Source organism: Pecten maximus, chromosome 5, assembly GCF_902652985.1.
Source record: "Pecten maximus chromosome 5, xPecMax1.1, whole genome shotgun sequence".
Classification (NCBI taxonomy): Eukaryota; Metazoa; Mollusca; class Bivalvia; order Pectinida; family Pectinidae; genus Pecten; species Pecten maximus.
The window spans coordinates 13,033,281-13,053,088 of NC_047019.1; the positions used below are offsets into that span (position 1 = coordinate 13,033,281).

The 19,808-nt window shown below is 36.3% G+C and overlaps 2 protein-coding genes across 4 annotated transcripts in view; one reads left to right on the top strand and one right to left on the bottom strand.

Moving 5' to 3' along the window:
• Window positions 1-2,930: 2,930 nt before the first annotated feature.
• On the bottom strand, window positions 2,931-16,120 carry LOC117327209. Of its 3 annotated transcripts, none has more exons than XM_033884076.1 (6): window positions 16,012-16,120; window positions 14,596-14,715; window positions 12,296-13,249; window positions 5,289-6,179; window positions 4,326-4,445; window positions 2,931-3,286 (listed from the first exon to the last, which is right to left on the bottom strand). In XM_033884076.1, exons 1-5 carry the CDS (start codon window positions 16,040-16,042, stop codon window positions 4,420-4,422), a joined length of 2,022 nt encoding a protein of 673 aa, XP_033739967.1. In that variant the 5' UTR covers window positions 16,043-16,120; the 3' UTR covers window positions 2,931-3,286; window positions 4,326-4,419. The 3 variants fall into 3 exon arrangements, with proteins under 3 accessions (XP_033739967.1, XP_033739966.1, XP_033739965.1); XM_033884075.1 differs by having other exon boundaries at window positions 5,183-6,179; XM_033884074.1 differs by having other exon boundaries at window positions 4,266-4,445; window positions 5,183-6,179.
• A 351-nt stretch (window positions 16,121-16,471) lies between these two features.
• The window catches only part of LOC117327213 (alpha-mannosidase 2C1-like), a 51,327-nt gene continuing 47,990 nt past the window's right edge, over window positions 16,472-19,808 (top strand). The window contains exon 1 of the mRNA XM_033884078.1: window positions 16,472-16,669. The gene's annotated coding sequence lies outside the window, so the exon portion shown is untranslated. The remainder of the gene's footprint in view (window positions 16,670-19,808) is intronic.

Below are 19,808 nucleotides of genomic sequence, written 5' to 3' on the forward strand. Positions count from 1 at the left end.
CTCACAGGGGCACTCTACCTACCACAGGTAAGTCCTACCTCACAGGAACCCCTCTACCTACCACATGTAAGTCATATCTCACCTACTACTGGTAAGTCATACATCACTGGGCCCCCTCAGGTACGATCTTGTATAGACTTGGTAGTTATGTCAGATTTTCATCTCTTAGGTTCGCAATGTACTGACTTTGTAGTCATGTCATATTAACAGTAGGATTTTAAGGTCACCTGAGACGTCGTCCGTCCGTAAACAATTTACATTTTCAACTTCTTCTCCAAAACCAGCTTTTTGCCAAATTCAATGAAATTTGGCAAAAAGCTTCTATAGCTAAAGGTCAACGAAAATTGTGAATTATATGGTCCCCAACCCCCAGGGGCATGAGGGGTGGGGCCAAAAAGGGTCAAATTGACTAAAACTTCAAAAATCATCTTCTCTACTCTCAGATATGGTGGAATCAAACATTCTTCATAGATGGAAGGGTCTTATGGTGCTTTACCAAATTGTGAATTTCATGACCCTGGGGTCTCACGTTTGCCCCTGGGGAGGGGTAGACTTTACTATAGTTTATATAGGGAAATCACATTTTTGAATATTATTTGTTGGATTTGTATTGGAATTCATTCTAACCTGGTTAACGTTATCAACATGTGATAACAGTTTGATGGTATGCACATGTTGGCCCTGATTGCTCCCAAGGGGCTGATGGGTGGGGCTAAAAAGGGTCAAATTGACTTAAACTTCAAAAATCTTCTTCTCTACTCTCAGATAAGGTGGAATTAAACATTCTTCATAGATGGAAGGGTCTTATGGTGCTTTACCAAAATTGTGAATTTCATGACCCTGGGGTCTCACGTTAGCCCCTGGGGAGGGGGTGAACTTTACAATAGTTTATATAGGGAAATCACATTTTTGAATATTTGTTGGATTTGTATTGGAATTCATTCTATCCTGGTTAACATTATCAACATGTGATAACAGTTTGATGGTATGCACATGTTGGCCCTGATTGCGCCCAAGGGGCTGACGGGCGGGGCTAAAAAGGGTCAAATTGACTAAAACTTAAAAAATCTTCTTCTCTACTCTCAGATAAGGTGGAATTAAACATTCTTCATAGATGGAAGAGTCTTATGGTGCTTTACCAAATTGTGAATTTCATGACCCTCGGGTCTCACGTTTGCCCCTGGGGAGGGGTAGACTTTTCTATAGTTTATATAGGGAAATCACATTTTTGAATATTATTTGTTGGATTTGTATTGCAATTCATTCTAACCTGGTTAACATTATCTACATGTGATAACAGTTTGATGGTATGCACATGTTGGCCCTGATTGAGCCCAAGGGGCTGATGGGTGGGGCTAAAAAGGGTCAAATTGACTGCAATTTAAAAAATATTCTTCTCAATACCCATTTAAGATAGAATCAATTACTTTTCATAGATGGAAGGGTCTTATGGTGCTTTACCAAAATTGTGAATTTCACGACCCTCGGGTCTCACATTTGCCCCTGGGGAGGGGGTAGACTTTACTATAGTTTATATAGGGAAATCACATTTTTTGACTATTATATATACATGTATATATATTTATTTGTTGGATTTGTATTTGAACTCATTCTAACCTGGTTAACATTATCAGCATGTGATAACAGTTTGATGGTATGCACATATTGGCCCTGACTGACCCTTTAGACTAATAGGTGGGACCAAAAAGGGTCAATTAGATTAATTGAAATATTTCAAATCTCAGGTGACCGTTAAGGCCCATGGGCCTCTTGTTCTTGATAAAATATAAGCTCACCTGCCCGAAGGATGTATGCCATGGTGGAGACTTGTTTTTTCTTTGTCAATTTAACTTCAAACAATTAGGTGAGGGATGCCGACACTTTAAACCTCTTGTTAATGGGTGTAATACATGTATGTCATGTTACATGTATATTTAAACGATGCCATTGTAAGGTTGCCAATTTCATGGAAAAACTTCTTTATTGTGAATTACAGAATTGATATTAATTTAGGTGGAGTATTTACTTCTTGATAAACAACAATGTCAATGTTTCTGTTTTCTATAGACACAACAGTTTGAGTGGGTGAAGAAGTCATGTATGACAAAATCAAGTCCTTTGTACAGATGGATCGGTTTATACCGGTCGGCGGTACGTGGGTAGAATTGGTAGGTAAATGATTTAGGTATAATTTAATGAAATATTTCACAACAAAAGTGGTGTACCTTGTCACTAATTAAAGATAGATGTATTTTCAGTTATATGTATACAGATGTACCAAAAATTATCAAGTTACCAGAACATTGATCTCTCATTCAGTGTATTGTAAAGTTCATCATCACAGTTTTATAGAGGAACTTGGTGATGGATTTGGCTAAATCAAATTAAAGATGAAAAAATAAAAGACGAAAATGTTGAAACTTGAATTTTGTAGTTTTCTAGTCAGACAGGGAGATCTCTTCATCACACAGTACATGTAACCCTGACGAAGGTTCAACTACTGACAGTCCAAATCTTCACGGCGTACAAATCTGATACCGGCAGTCAGGAGGATTTCAGGTGAGAAATGAAACGGTGGAAGGTACGATGGTTGATGTTGTCAATGCTCAATGGCCAACTGGTATCTGTGAAACGGTGAACTGAACAAGCAGGCAGCTATACCCATCAATGTTCGGAGTCATAAAAATTATATCCTCATTATGTCACCAACATCATCGACTGCAGAGAGCAGTTTCTGTGTTTCGAAATGGCTGAAAACGTACCACAGGTAAAACAGAATAAGAGAGAATAAAGAATGTCAGCATTAGCTCTTCTACACAATCACTAGGACATCATATCAATATTGATCTGGATAATGTGATAGACCAATTTGAAGCTCAGAAGAGCAGGAAAATGCAGCTACGCTAAAAGAATAAAAAATGAGACTATTGCAGAAGAACGTGAGCGTTTTTATTCTTTTATTCATTATACCAGAAAATTGGCTCTAAAACATGTTAAGTGCTCCAAAGACCTTTAGAAAATCACATTTTCTCCTGGGGGAGACCCCAACACCCCCTAGAAGGAGGAGAAATGCAGCCCCTCCTCACGCTGCGGAAGGTGCATTCAGCACCACACCTGCGTACACATCATATCAGTCCTAGCTATCACAATGCAATCCCTGATATGTAATAGTTCTGGCTGCTGGACACATTCAGTTACGTCGCTCAACTTCCTCTGATCATGAACATCTGTAATATCAAACGCTTCCTGACTCAGAAGCTCAGTTGGAGCCTTGCCAATAGGTTCCCTGTAAGTATATAGTGGATACGTTTGTTGTAATAGATTCATTAACAATAGAAAATCAGAGTTATAAACAGAATGATAGCACAATCAGAATATGTCTTATTCATATTTATCTGACAATAAGCCTGCCAATGTCTATGTGTTAGCCCGTGGACTGGGATATTTTGGTAATCATATTTTCGAAAGTACCGTAAGGGGAGGGGGTTCCAAATAAGGAGTTCATGAGATATCGTGAAAACCATCATTTTACTTTAAAAGCTATGGTGGTCAAGTGCAATCTTTGACCTTTAATATTGACCAATGACCATTAAAACTTATTATGGTGTAGATATTGATGGTGTTATGTGTCCAGGGGTTAACGAGATCATACCAAGTAGTTACTATATACCCATCAATCTTTATAAGTGGGAGGATTGACTAAACAGCTGTAGTATCACTGTTACAACCAATATGAGTTGGAATGCGATTCGCATATCTATTTATTAAGGTACAAGGTTTTGCAGGAGGCTTAGAGGGCCTGCATCACTCACCTACATGTAATTTCTTTCAGTAATCATGGCAAAACTCTCAATTAAGCTATACTACAAAGATATTGTTTGTTCCTCATTTTTGACTTGCTTCTCCTGAAACAGTTTCCAACCATATGTGAACCAAAGCGATCCTGGCATTCGCCAAGAAGAAGAGGGATTTTAAAGTTTTGTTGCAATATTTTCCCCACCCCTTTAGTCTCAAGGGCCCTTTAGCAGGGGAAACTTCTGTTTATAAAACATTGGATCTCCTTAATTTTTGAATAATGATAAAAACCAAAATCCATTCAGAAGTTCAGGACTGAACGAAACTGACGTCAGACAACAGATGCTGCTCCATGCCATAAGCTCACCTGCCCTTTTGCAAGGTAAGCTAACCTTCAGGCAAGTGGAGCTAAAGATAGATGTAATATTGTATTAGTGGTTCTCATGTTAATTCAATAAATATTTACAAACATGATCTACAAATGTACTGGTTTGATTGTTGATTTGTTCCGTTATAATTCAAATTATAACCTGGGATTCCTGCGATGAATTATTCCCTTGACATGGAATCCAAGAATCATCTCTATTACCAACATACAGGTACATAACTGCCACATTGTAGATCCTAAATCGGGAGGGAGCATTCATTACCTGTGAAAAAGAAATGAAACAATTCTCAGTTATGAAATAACTATTTTTGACATATAGATTTCATATTTCCTTAACTATTTTTTTTCTGAACCAGTGACAATAAGATATGAATAAATGACATCGGAAGAAGAAGAAAAATTAATTTGTTGAAAAAAGCTTGATGATTTCTAGGAAATATTCAAATTTCATAATTATACATTAGAATGGTTAACTGTGACATCGATAACTGAAAACGAATTGTGGATATTTACAGATCTCTGATTAAACATTGTAAAAAAGGATTAAAATTTAAATTAGGGTTCCAAAAGACTCCCACTCAAGTACACATCGTCATTTTGATCCTCCTCCCCCCATTTAAAATGCCTTGTGCCAATCAAGAACTGTCTAATAATAACTTTAAAAAGGATGAAAATTCTTTTTGCCGTTATATCTAAGAAATTAACCTTTTTCTTAAGCTCACACAAGACAATTTAATAACTGGATCCATTGAGATTCCCCTCTGCTAGGCCGTCCTTACTAATTTGACTATATAATATACTTTATTTATCTGTAGACAACACCCAGTCAAAAATAAGCCTGGTGCATTTATTAAAGTCTCCATTTTAAAAATCATAGATTATTACAGAACTTAGTAAAATGTATGCTAAAAGTGACTCGCATATAAGAAGTCCTTCCTTAACTTAAATACGGTAATACATTTAAAGAAAGCTGCAAGTTAAGAATCATCAGTAACCTACGTATTCTAGAAGGATTTCCAAAATGTGTCTCCACTACCCTGCCAATGCGGTTCTAGATCATCTTTCAGCGTCAATATATTGACAAGTCTATTTGGTAATGTTTGACCTTCCATGAACTTGTGTAAACGAATGCCAGCTGATCTTCGAATGGAATTCCTGCACAGACGTAGCAGTGGCTGTGGGCTATCAATGTATTCCTTAAGGTGGTCAGAGAGGTCGCCATTTGTTGTGCTGCCTTCATCATAATTCCCCAATTTGGACCTCAAAAAGTCAATATTGTCTTTGCAAATAGTGTGAGCTGTACGTAGGATTAACAACTGCATTGGAGACTTGACCATTGGCATGATAATTGGAGGTGTGTAGCTCTGTGGACCTGAGACAGTACCTCCAGTATGTCGTGGTGGTCCGCAGATATCAACATTAGCCCACAGCAGGCGTAACAGCATCGGAGGGTGCATCACTTGATCTGGGACGTTATACATTCCTGTAGCAAATACGTCTGCTCCTAGTTCTAGCAGAAGACTAACAAGTGGCCCATACTTTTTAACTGAAGCAGCAAGATATGTCTCACTTGAGGCTGCGTTTAAGCATGATTCACCTTTGCCAGTGGTGGCATTGATATCATAACCAATGTCATTCAGCCTCCTCACAGTTCCAAGCAGGTCAGTTTGGACAACTTCCATGGACTCGTGGAATATGGCAGGAAATGGAGGTTTTGATGTAATGTCAGTTTCAAAATTTCCTTTATTTATTAATAACAACTTTGCCAGGATGTTTTCACATTTGTCATATTGCAGAACTTTAGCCCAGTAGAGAGAGGAATCGAGTGTATACAGGGGCAAACGTTTTGGTCCAACATAGCGGACCAGTACGCTTAGAAGACCAGGAGAGTTTTGCAAAGTTGCCATGGTAAGCAGGCGCATAAAACCAAGTGGAGAACGTGTCAGTGAGGCTGCTTTTGTGGATTGAAGTAGATATTCCGTTGTCTCGATAGCTTCTGAAAATATTAAGAACAGAAGCGAATAAATACACCGAATAGATGTGACTGTATGTATTGTTTTAACAACAGTATAGCAAATCGATGTATAAAAGGACCGTCTGACCCTATTTTTTGTTTGTTTTATAATTGAAGTAAAATCATAAAATTGAAGTAAGAAATTCATACTCGTTATATCCGATCTAGCTATAGTGTGCCAATGAACTGTAAAAGTGTAGGTCTTATATATTCAGCATCCGCAACCAAGATAGATTCTGTAATATCACCCGTAAGGTACAGTGTACATCTCAATGTATAATCCCTATAACACGTAACGATAATAAATTGTCTCTAATACCTTAAGAAGCACAATTCGTCATCTTCATATTTCAACTGTACATGTACCTAAGTTCATGGGAATGTGAAATGTATTTTCTATAGGTTAAACTTTAGCATCTCGGATTATGAAAAGACAACAGCCAAAACCATTCAAGTGAAAATTCAAAGGGTAAAGATGACCAAAACAACATCGTGCTTGAATAAAAAAATTGACTAGTAAGAACAAATTTAAAATACAAACATTCAGGTATAAAGTATAAAAACTAAGCCTAGTGACAACTAGAACTGTCGTCCATATGGCCAACTCATACGCCTCGCTCCTTTACCGCCCCTCTGGTGAAGATTTTCCAACAAAAACCTGTTTTTAGTGAACGGGTTACCACAGTAACCTAGATTTGTTGAGAAACAAGAGATCCCAGAGGGATCTTGGCGCCCACCATTGAATGATCTTCATAGGTTCCATGTCAGATTGATCTTTTCTCTACTTTTCCCTTTATTTTACTAATCTGTGCAAATTGAGACATCCCTCCAGTACTTTTCAAACAAGGGAATCCTAGCTATATAAGAAATTTGAGATTTAACGATAATGGCTGTTTGTTTGCCAGGTTGTTTTCAGGACAGACTGGTCCAAAAATGCAATACAAGGGACCAAGGGGAACCTACTTATGAAATTTGAGAAAGATCCATTCAGTACTTTGAGAAATAGAGATAACAAACTTCAATTGTCAAAATCCAAGATGGCGGTCTGTCGGCCATATTGTTTTCCAATTGATCTCAAAATGCAATAAGCATAACAAGGCACCAAGGGGAACCTCCATATGAAATTTGAGAAAGATCCCTTTAGTACTTTCTCAGAAATAGCGATAACAAATTTCAATTGTCAAAATCCAAGATGGCTGCCTGTCGGCCATGTTATTTTCAGATTGGTCTCAAAATGCAATATGCATAACTAGGCACCAAGGGAAACTTACATATGAAATTTGAGAAAGATCCCTTAAATACTTTCTCAGAAATAGTGATAACAAATTTCAATTGTCAAAATCCAAGATGGCTGCCTGTCGGCCATGTTATTTTCAGATTGGTCTCAAAATGCAATATGCATAACTAAGCACCAAGGGAAACTTACATATGAAATTTGAGAAAGATCCCTTAAATACTTTCTCAGAAATAGTGATAACAAACTTCAATTGTCAAAATCCAAGATGGCTGCCTGTCGGCCATGTTGTTTTCAGATTGGTCTCAAAACGCAATATGCATAACTAGGCACCAAGGGAAACTTACATATGAAATTTGAGAAAGATCCCTTAAATCCTTTCTCAGAAATAGTGATAACAAACTTCAATTGTCAAAATCCAAGATGGCTGCCTGTCGGCCATGTTGTTTTCAGATTGGTCTCAAAACGCAATATGCATAACTAGGCACCAAGGGAAACCTACTTATGAAATTTCAGAAAGATCCATTCAGTACATTCTCAGGAATAGCGATAACAAACTTCAATTGTCAAAATCCAAGATGGCTGCCTGTCGGCCATGTTATTTTCAGATTGGTCTCAAAATGCAATATGCATAACTAGGCACCAAGGGAAACTTACATATGAATTTGAGAAAGATCCCTTAAACACTTTCTCAGAAATAGTGATAACAAATTTCAATTGTCAAAATCCAGACCAAGGGAAACTTCATATGAAATTTGGAGAAAGATCCCTAAAAATACTTTCCATAATAGTGATAACAAACTTCAATGTCCAAAATCCAGATGGCTCCTGTCGGCCATGTTGTTTGCAGATTGGTCTCAAACGCAATATGCATAACTAGGCACCAAGGGAAACTTACATATGAAATTTGAGAAAGATCCCTTAAATCCTTTCTCAGAAATAGTGATAACAAACTTCAATTGTCAAAATCCAAGATGGCTGCCTGTCGGCCATGTTGTTTTCAGATTGGTCTCAAAACGCAATATGCAGAACTAGGCACCAAGGGAAACCTACTTATGAAATTTCAGAAAGATCCATTCAGTACATTCTCAGGAATAGCGATAACAAACTTCAATTGTCAAAATCCAAGATGGCTGCCTGTCGGCCATGTTGTTTTCGGATTGGTCTCAAAACGCAATATGCATAACTAAGCACCAAGGGAAACCTACATCTGAAATTTCAGAAAGATCCATTCAGTACTTTCTCAGAAATAGTGATAACAAACTTCAATTGTCAAAATCCAAGATGGCTGCCTGTCGGCCATGTTGTTTTCCGATTGGTCTCAAATCGCAATATGCATAACTAGGCACCAAGGGGAACCTACATATGAAATTTGAGAAAGATCCCTTCAGTACTTTCTCAGAAATAGCGATAACAAACTTCAATTGTCAAAATCCAAGATGGCTGCCTGTCGGCCATGTTGTTTTCGGATTGGTCTCAAAACGCAATATGCATAACTAGGCACCAAGGGGAACCTTTATATGAAATTTGAGAAAGATCCCTTCAGTACTTTCTCAGAAATAGCGATAACAAACTTCAATTGTCAAAATCCAAGATGGCTGCCTGTTGGCCATGTTGTTTTCCGATTGGTCTCAAAACGCAATATGCATAACTAGGCACCAAGGGGAACCTTCATATGAAATTTGAGAAAGATCCCTTCAGTACTTTCTCAGAAATAGCGATAACAAACTTCAATTGTCAAAATCCAAGATGGCTGCCTGTCGGCCATGTTGTTTTCGGATTGGTCTCAAAATGCAATATGCATAACTAGGCACCAAGGGGAACCTACATATGAAATTTGAGAAAGATCCCTTCGGTACTTTTTCAGAAATAGCGATAACAAACTTCAATTGTCAAAATCCAAGATGGCTGCCTGTCGGCCATGTTGTTTTCCGATTGGTCTCAAAACGCAATATGCATAACTAGGCACCAAGGGGAACCTTCATATGAAATTTGAGAAAGATCCCTTTAGTACTTTCTCAGAAATAGCGATAACAAACTTTAATTGTCAAAATCCAAGATGGCTGCCTGTCGGCCATGTTGTTTTCCGATTGGTCTCAAAACGCAATATGCATAACTAGGCACCAAGGGGAACCTACATATGAAATTTGAGAAAGATCCCTTCAGTACTTTCTGAGAAATAGCGATAACAAGAATTGTTAACGGACGGAGGGACGGACGGACGGACGACAGACCACGGACGCAGGGCGATTTGAATAGCCCACCATCTGATGATGGTGGGCTAAAAAACTGCATGCATATGTATACATTTTGGGTCCCTAACATTCCTGTGTATTTCAAATAAAATCAGTTGATAGCTATATAGGAGTTGTCCGAGTTGTCTCGACAATTAAGTTTTCCACAATAATATGGGTATTGCAACCTGGTAACCATGGAAACCTAAAATTCTGTAGAGAAATATCATACATGCACATTTACACATGGTCCCTATCACTAGCTCCTGTGTAGTTTGACTTGAAGCAGTTCACAGGTTTATGAGGAGTTGACTGGACAAAATTCCCCCTCACCCAAAAAACGAAGTATAGTGACTTGGTAAGCATGGTAACCACAAAATTACAACATTGCACATCTACAATGTATAAGGGTTATTGCCATAAAGTTTCGTTGAAATTCAGTAGTTAAGGAGGAGAAGCTGGTACATCTTTGTGTCTACAGACTGACGGACGGCGGACAGACAACCTGATTCCAGTGCCGCCCCCCCCCCCCCCCCCCCCATCTTTACTTCGTATAACAAGTTATGAATGTTGTACCTGTAATGCATATAGTGCACAATCAAAGGACATCAATAACAGTGAGAGCTGGTAGCGGGAAAAGTATATAAAGATTTTCCTTATGTGTTACACATAGTCAATACTAACTTTACTGTACCATGCTATAAAATATGGAAAATAAATTTTAATCTCGCATGTATAAGTACAAAATGTACTATATATTATGATATTGATACATGCAAGATTAGAATGTATAACCATGTATTACTGTCAAAGCTTTCCTTTAATAAATGTAGTGCTCTGGTTTCAAAGAAAATTCAAAGAAAACTAGAACACTGACAGGTCAGTTTAAAGGCCCCGGCCGTCATGTAGCTATACACACCCGACAATCATCAAGAAGCTATCTGCCCATATCGCTGAGAGATATTTTGACATTTGGACTTCAAAAGCAATTGCAATTGCAATTGACATTGACGGAACTCTTGTTTCCTTCCACCTCCATATACTGGTATAATATTCACTTTATTTAATCTAATCAGGAGACAATGTCAGAGATCAGCTCTGCCCTTAACCTTTTAAGGACACACATGGCCTTAAAGACTGACACAATGAAATTGATCTTTGGTCAGATGACATCTTGTTTAATCTCGGACCAACTTTTTATTCATAATGTCATGACAAAATGTTCATCAGTAGAAAATTAGAAATTTTGACCTTGGCCTTTAACCTTTGGACACACTAACTTTGACCTTCAACCTGAACATTTAGTTAGTTGACATTCTTTTTGTAATGCTATCATAAAATGTTTTTGTTAGTGAAAAGATACCAAATTAGCCCTTGGCCTTTGGCCCAGTGACCTTAACCATTGATAAGTTGACTTACTGTTCTGACAAACTTTACTTCACAAGATCATAACAAAATGTTTACAAGTGAAAAAATACAATATTTGACCTTGATCTCTGACTGAGTAACCTTCACTATGTATTTGGTCAGTTGATTCAATGTATATTTCTCACCAACATTGTTTCATAATGTCATTACAAAATGTTAACCAGTGAAAACATACAACTCTGACAACGACCTTTAAACTTCACTTCTGGTCAGTTGATTTGTTGTTCAATTTAAACCAAATATTTATACAAAATTGATTCTCCTTCACCAAAACGATGGTTCATGGCTGCAGAAGAAAGATTTTAAAGAATTTTGCTATATTTACCCTATTGGGCCACCCCCTACAGGCCTCTGAGGGGCCACACTCAGTACCATTTATACATAACTATTTGTTCCCATTCATCCAAGGATGCTTCTGACCAAATATGGACAAAATCCGTTCATTCCTACAGAAGAAGAAAGCTTTTAAAGAATTAGTTTCCCTTATTGGCGAGCCCCACTCTGCAGGCCCCACAGGGGCAAAACCCACAATTTACACAAAATTGGTTCCTCGTTACCAATATCTAGGATGCTTCTGACCAAATTTTGTAAAAATCAGCTAGGATGTTCATGACTTAAGCAGCGATTTTTAGAGAATGTTGACAGATGGATTCAGGACACCGGACACAGTTCTATGGCATAAGCTCACCTGCCCTGCAGACCAAGTGAGCTGAAAATGAAAATATTTTTACTCTGCAACATCAATGTCAGCCCCAAAGACAAAGTGTATGTAAACAATTCTTTTGTGAATGATGATTACAAAACTTTAACTGAAACCTTAACTGAAACCTTAACTTAAGATCTTGACCACAGAAAGATAAAGTCATAGCTATCGGGATATGGCATGGTATTTTGAAGCATGGTAAAATGAACTTTACCATTGGCTTCACTTTACCATACTACAACGGTATTCATATTTTTCATGTTTTTCATTAAACATTATACAGTTAAATCAGTTAAAACCTTAACACAAGGTTGCGGCTGGACACATGGACATACAGTCAAAGATGTTTGAAAAGCAAAATAAAAGTACATGTATACCCAATGTGAAGCTGCCTATATATATATGTTAATTCTATTACATTACACACAAATTTATTGACATTTCCTACAGATGGTTACAGCCAGTTTCGAAACACACTGAATGACTATTGACATCTTACCTAGGTGGACGCTAAAAGAAATAATCCTGTCGATAGGGAAGCAAGAATAATCTATTAAAAGTTTGAGGAAGTTTTTTTCTGCAGGGTTCATGATTAATTCTTTAAGTAGTTTGAGGGTTTGATCCGACTCCTGTAAATCAAAGATGCAGGCCACTTCTTGACTCAGGAAGCTTCTGCTTAGGCAAGCATGCTTTTTTTTAGCAAGAAACTCGGCACAGTCCATTGATCGATTTTCAAGAGAAGCAAGCAATGTCTCAGAGTTCAAACTATGTTTAGGAGTTCTGTATTTCAAAAGATGCTGCAAAGCAGACAGATCACTCATTTGTGCTGCCAATATTGATGGGGTGATGTTTCCTCCACCAAAATTTTGATCCATGTTACAAGCCATATGCATTTGCGGAATTTTTTTCCCCAGAATATCAATAGCCTTATACTGTCTATGAAATACAGCGATATGAAATGGAGAAGCACTGTGGTATCCAGATTCAAAATGAAAGCATAAACTGCCAACTGGTGTCACCCTGTCTGACAAAATTTTCCGAAGAAGTTGGTGTTTTCCAAGAGCTGTTACTATGTGAATAGCAGAAATGCTGGCTGTACATGAATATGGGACTAGGCTCTTGAGCATGAACGACCTCACAGAGCATTCACTGGGATCAGTAAGATTCTGGTTCATGTTGACTTCAGCAGAAGGTTTATGCTTTTTATACAACCGAGATATCAGTTCATGAATATTTTCTCTGATCTGAGGGTTATTGGCTGTTGATCCTGAAGATGTTTCATCATAGTTGTGGAGAATGGACAGAACATGTGGACAGACACCCAGCAGTATTGACATGTGAAACTCCGCTAAGAGTTCTTCCGTTTTCTGACTTCCCTGTCCTTGTAAAGTCTCTAGATGACGGGAACAGTTACATTCTGGGCTCTCGTTTACATTTAACGGACTCAAACATGCTGAAATTGTGAAAACAAGTAAATGTACATAGTACAAGTTTGATTAATTAAATCAGATGGGGTGCACAAAACTTATAATTATCATAATATTTTTTAATAGAAATTAAAAAAAAAAATTGTGTAGGTAAATGTATGAACAATTGAATTTGTGATGTTATGCATGTATTTGGACTACAGGGTTTAATGTACACAGATTTTATAAATAAATATGGTCCTTCCTTTTCAGATAATATGAATTAGTACCTCTTCAGAGTTTAAGTTGTTTTCCTGAAGATAATTTGATCACTTGCTTAGAATAGTAGATATGAACCATTATTACATTGAATGGGCTGGATGAATAGGTGAATAGCATGTCATAATGCTAATAATATTTTTCTGTCTGCTTGGCTATAAGGGGAAGTAATCCTGAAACTATAGTCCACTTTGGCTATAAGGGGAGGTAATCCTGAAACTATAGTCCACTTCTCATGGCTATAAGGGGAGGTAATCCTGAAACTATAGTCCACTTTGGCTATAAGGGGAGGTAATCCTGAAACTATAGTCCACTTCTCATGGCTATAAGGGGAAGTAATCCTGAAACTATAGTCCACTTTGGCTATAAGGGGAGGTAATCCTGAAACTATAGTCCACTTCTCATGGCTATAAGGGGAGGTAATCCTGAAACTATAGTCCACTTCTCATGGCTATAAGGGGAGGTAATCCTGAAACTATAGTCCACTTTGGCTATAAGGGGAGGTAATCCTGAAACTATAGTCCACTTCTCATGGCTATAAGGGGAGGTAATCCTGAAACTATAGTCAACTTGTCGTGGCTATAAGGGGAGGTAATCCTGAAACTATAGTCCACTTCTCGTGGCTATAAGGGGAGGTAATCCTGAAACTATAGTCCACTTCTCATGGCTATAAGGGGAGGTAATCCTGAAACTATAGTCCACTTCAAGAAAATTACATATCTTAGTCGTTTGACTAATAACAGAGGAAAAATTTAATGACCTTGCAGCTCAGGACCGCAAACTCAAGACAGACGCTCTAACCACTTGAGCTATCTGGCCACCAGCATTCAGGCGGTTCCAGTACGATTATAAATTCTAGATATGATTAAACAAATAACATGCAACATATATAAAGTATACCTTGCAAATAAGAAATATTCAGGAAAAAACATTTCATTATTTCTGGAGCTTTTTATTCCTTATTCAGGCTATATATACCTACACACTGTAGTGAAGTAAATCAGGTTGAAACAATTGTTGTTGCCAAAATTTGTTTATTGTCAACTTCAATATTCTTAAGTTGATTGTACATATCAGTTTTATACACAGTACTCAAAGATGGAATTTTACTTACTTAATGATATTTTTTGGGACACAAGTTGGGGGTTTTGCTGTATCATTTTGATAATTTCTTTTTCTGGTCTGTTCAAAAGGATCTGCAGCCAAGCTGCTCCAGCAGTCAAACTATCTGTCTCTGAAAATAAAAAGGAAAAAAAAAAAAAAACAATGTACACAATGTCATTTCGTTCCAAGCCACATTTTTTGTTAAACAATATGTTTTTCTTAATCTATTCTGCATATATTGCTGACACTATTCACCACATTTATCAAGTTTCAATGGTTATCAATATGAGGCGCCTTTTACTATTTATTCCCATTTAATGACATCACTTGGTTGTATAAATGATATCAATTAAACAACTTGGTGATATATCACTCAAAAGTTTGAATGGCTGATAATTTATCACTTAAACCACTAAGTGATTCAACTTAAAAAACTTAATGATATATCACTTAAAGATAACTTTTAAATGATATATCACTTTAATATATTCACACAAACAGAAAAAAAACCATCTTGTCTCATGATCATGCAGTCATTTTAAGTGAGATCACTTAGGCCATATATATATCTTAATCCCAAGGCTCAAATCAATACATGTATTTTAACAATTTCAAGTTCAAGTGCAGTATTCAAATAAAGTAACAAAACATCTTTTCATGACAAGTTCTAATACTGTGTAGTATATCAAGCAGCTACAATAGCTAAGGGATGGTCCCTCAAGGCAGATTTTATTATTGTAGTAACATATAACAGATGGTCCCTCAAGACATGTTCTATTATTGAAGTAACAGAATAAATGGTTTCTTTAGACAGGTTTTATTAATGTCGTAACATAATGGATGGTCTCTCTAGACAGGTCTTATTACTGTAGTAACATAATGGATGGTCCCTCAAGACAGGTTTAATACTGTAGTAACATAATAAATGGTCTCTTTAGACAGGTTTTATTACTGTAGTAACATAATGGATGGTCTATCTTAACATGTTTTATTATTGTTGTAACATAATAGATGGTTTTTTTAGACAGGTTTTATTATTGTAATAACATAACAGATGGTCCCTCAAGACAGGTTCTATTATTGTAGTAACATAATTGATGGCCTCTCTAGACAGGTTTTATTATTGTAGTAACATAATGGATGGTCCCTCAAGACAGGTTTTATTATTGTTGTAACATAATTGATGGTCTCTCTAAACAGGTTTTATTATTGTAGTAACATGATATGGATGGTCTCTCTAGACAGGTTACAATTTTTAGACAGGTTCTAAATGTACTGTAGTCAGTTCTAACATTTCGGGACTTGTACAAGACTATCCAATAACTTCGATAGCCGCAGACCAGACGATTAAGAATTTCATATCTAGACAATATAAAATAATTATGCCACTGGAGATAATATATGATACGTGTGAATCAGTACTTACCGTCTCCCATGGTTCGTTCAGGCCTATCCATTTTCTTGTCTTGGAAAATGTGTACCCAGCAACGTCATTTTTGCTTTATCAATATAAATCGCAACCTGAAAATAGTTCCAGGTAAATAATGCGCGTGGAAGTTTACAAGACTCACTGTTTATATTTAGTAACATAATTTAGCCGAAAACACTAGAATATATATGAATTTCCACAAAATAGATAATATATACATTTAATAATAATATTTGTTGATGAACTATTTTAGCATAATAGGGACTATATTTTGAAAAACAAATCGAAAGTAGAATGACTAAAAATCCAAAGATAGACCTACACAGAAACTTCTATTACTACAGTATGACACGTTATGAGACTTTATTCTCTTTACCTAAATCAACATGACGTTGACGTTATCAATAATATCAAACTGAAAAACTATTTAATCATTAGAGAAACCCAGTGATGAAAACTCACAAAAGCGGATGTACAATTTGTGTCCTGTTGCTCCATTTCCGCACGGTGCCAGAGGACCAGTTAGATAGCCTAGGCTAAAACGATAGTAGCGTCACACGTGAGGTTACCTCTGTTGTAATGGTGCATTGATGGTGGCTTTTATTGATAGCAGTTTACCATAGTGTCACGGTACCTAGAGATACAGATAGATGAGGTGGGTAAACACTTGCACACAGTGCAATACAGAATTGTACTGGACGTCAGTTTATATAATTAGTTATTTATGGATGTAAGCAGTGTAGAGCTGTATCTGTATGTATTTATAAAGAGAAAAAAAAACCATAAATAGGCTAATACATTGTACCACAGACATAGACTTGTAGAGTATACATATGAAGTGTAGATCTGCATTTTTGTATATTCTGAACTTAGGCCGGGCCGGGAAGTACATTATTTGTACAAACAGCCTTACCATGCAGTCTTCAGTGCCCCAGTGATTGGGCTGGAGACTCCCGATTATTCAAGTGCCTTGGACATGACGTGCATCAATTTGATGCTTCAAATTCTGACTAAAACGTTGTCCACTATACAGACTCGACAAAGGGCATAATTAGCTATGGTCAGTGACACTAATTGACCCCTAGGAGTTAATTAAAAGAGTCGGTCAACTGTGTAATTAAAAGAGTCGGTCAACTGTGACATATCCCTTTTATGCCTCCAGATTTGTCTGCAGCTGAAGGTTCAAACGTAATCTTGGGTTCCATGATGGCATTTGTATTTCCTAAAAGTGGATAGTACAGGTCATCTCATTAGGTCGGACCATTGACACTTTCCTTTTAACCATCGGTTGTGGTAGATTGATGTGTGAATGCAAGTTGGTGCTTACCTGTATTTTTGAGTCCCTTCCAGATTTTCGAAATTGTTCCAAACTGAATGAGCTTTGAGGAAGTACAAGAAGATCTAGACTTCATTCAGATCTCCAGATAGCCAGAAATGTTAATTTCAACCCAGAACGTGCAGTAACCTAGTTGTTTAAATAAAACTACACTGTCTCTATCAGTTACAGGTAACACAGAATGAGATAATGGCCCGAGTGAACAATTAATGTCATTTTTGTTATGAAATACATACACTGGCAAACTTGGGGAGGGCAGCAGTTTTAAGCGATATAACACACTTCATGTATCTGGAGCTGTAGGCCTACTTGTCATACAACACTTGAATTCTTCAACACTTGTATTTGTAATTTCATAATTTTCTTCTATAAAGTTACCTGCTAACAAATATATTATATACACATGTGGATCATGTGGACCTTAATTATAATTAAGCCAAAGTTTTTTTTTCAGTTCATACTAACATGTTTTTTGCAATATTGTTTAAAAACTAAATTTTCGGATACATTTTGATCAGCATTTAAATTTTTCCTATTGCATTAAGAAAATGATTAATTGTTCTTTACCTTAAAATGTATAACTGATGGGGATTTTGCCTCTTCTTGTAATTAAATAAAATCAGCATATACAGTAAAGTATAGTTATTGAATATCTTTATTGTGAAGAAAAATGTATAATAAAAATTAATAATTTTTGATGATTCACAAAAAAAAACCTATACATTTTTGAAAAACATCCACAGGTAGATATTATATATTGGTAGTGTTAGATGCTAATTACAGGTAGATAAGGCAGAGGAGTCTGGCACAGCATGCTATAAATGGACCCCTGGGGGGTAATTGGGGACTTGGCTATAGCCAGGTGTTAAAACAGGCACACCTTAAGACTGATCCTCATCTGATACATATATATAGGTAAGGTGTTATGGAGGTCCTTAAGGTAGTGGTAAGGTGGGGTTTGGGCCCTGGGGCCCAGGTGGCCATGACAACAGGCATGTGGTCCTGAGAGTAGGAGTAGTCCTGAGAATACCAATTATACATAGGTACATGCACATATAACTTGTTGTGTAGATATGTCTCTTACAGAACATAAATGAGAATATACGAAACTTCTGATTCTTGATTATGTACTATGAAATGATTTCATGATTGAATTAACAGATATTAGTGAAGTAACAATACATTGAATTTAAGAATATTTTTGTCTTATAAAATAATAAACATTAAAATATATGTACATATACGGTGTACTAATTGAGAAAAAAATCTACAAACATGCAGTCAACAAGGCCTAAGATAGAATTAATCGTTAATATAAAATGTATATCAATAACATTTTAAAAAAATAAATGAAAAGCATCAAAATTTTGAAATCAGGAAGATAAACCTTATTTTTACACTATAATGAAATCTTTAAAAAAATTTAAAAAATGATAAAAAACCCAATACAAATCCAATTGATAGAGTTTTTATTCCTCTTGTGTAATATATCATATAAGAACTGCAGCCAATTTTATTTTGAGTTAACATTATATAAAATTTTATCAACATTTAAATATACCTGGTAAAGTCAAGATGACAGATACATGTATAAGGCAGTCAATTTACACAGGTCTGTATATGTTGAGGTACGGACAAAAGCCCCCCCCGGACATTGCCCCCCCCCCCCGAAAATTAGCCCCTAGGACAAAAGCCCCTTCACACTAATCAAAAAGTGGACAAAAGCCCCTTCATAAAAAAAAGAAGATATTAATTTTTTTATTGATTTCTAATTGCTACATATACATATGTCATCAGTGGCTTCGGCAAAAGCCCCTTCATAAAAATAAATGATATTTATTTTTTTATGACTTTTAATTGCTACATATACATATGTCATCAGTGGCTTCGGCAATGTAAACAACCGGTTCCAACAACAACTACTTGAGCTGTTACATAAATAATAAGCTGTTACACAGGTGTTTGGTAGGTTTTTCATTGATGTTGTATTCTCCTGGAAAGAAATATATCATTAATGGCTTCATTGTTTCTTTGATTTTAATCATTCCTAAATTAAACTTATTACAACACAGAACAACATGTTTGGTTAGGTACTTATTATATTATAATTTGAGACACTGCAAATAGGGATCAAAATTTAATGTTTATTGCTTTTGTAGACATTTCTTTGATTATCAATATTTGCAGTATATAAGGAAGTCAAAAATTATGTGTAATGACTAATGAGTAACAATTTGTTCATCATGGAGAGCTTTCCTGAAATTTTTAGCTTACGTAATAATATAAAGTTAAAAAAAAAAAATTATGATGTTTATATATATATAACCACAGACATATAATGCTACACTGACATTGAACTAAGGACCTTCATTTTCCTCACAATTATTCTCCAAATTTCAGAGACAAAAACAACAATATATATATAGAGTATCTGTTTTTCAAAAGTATAGATTTATAT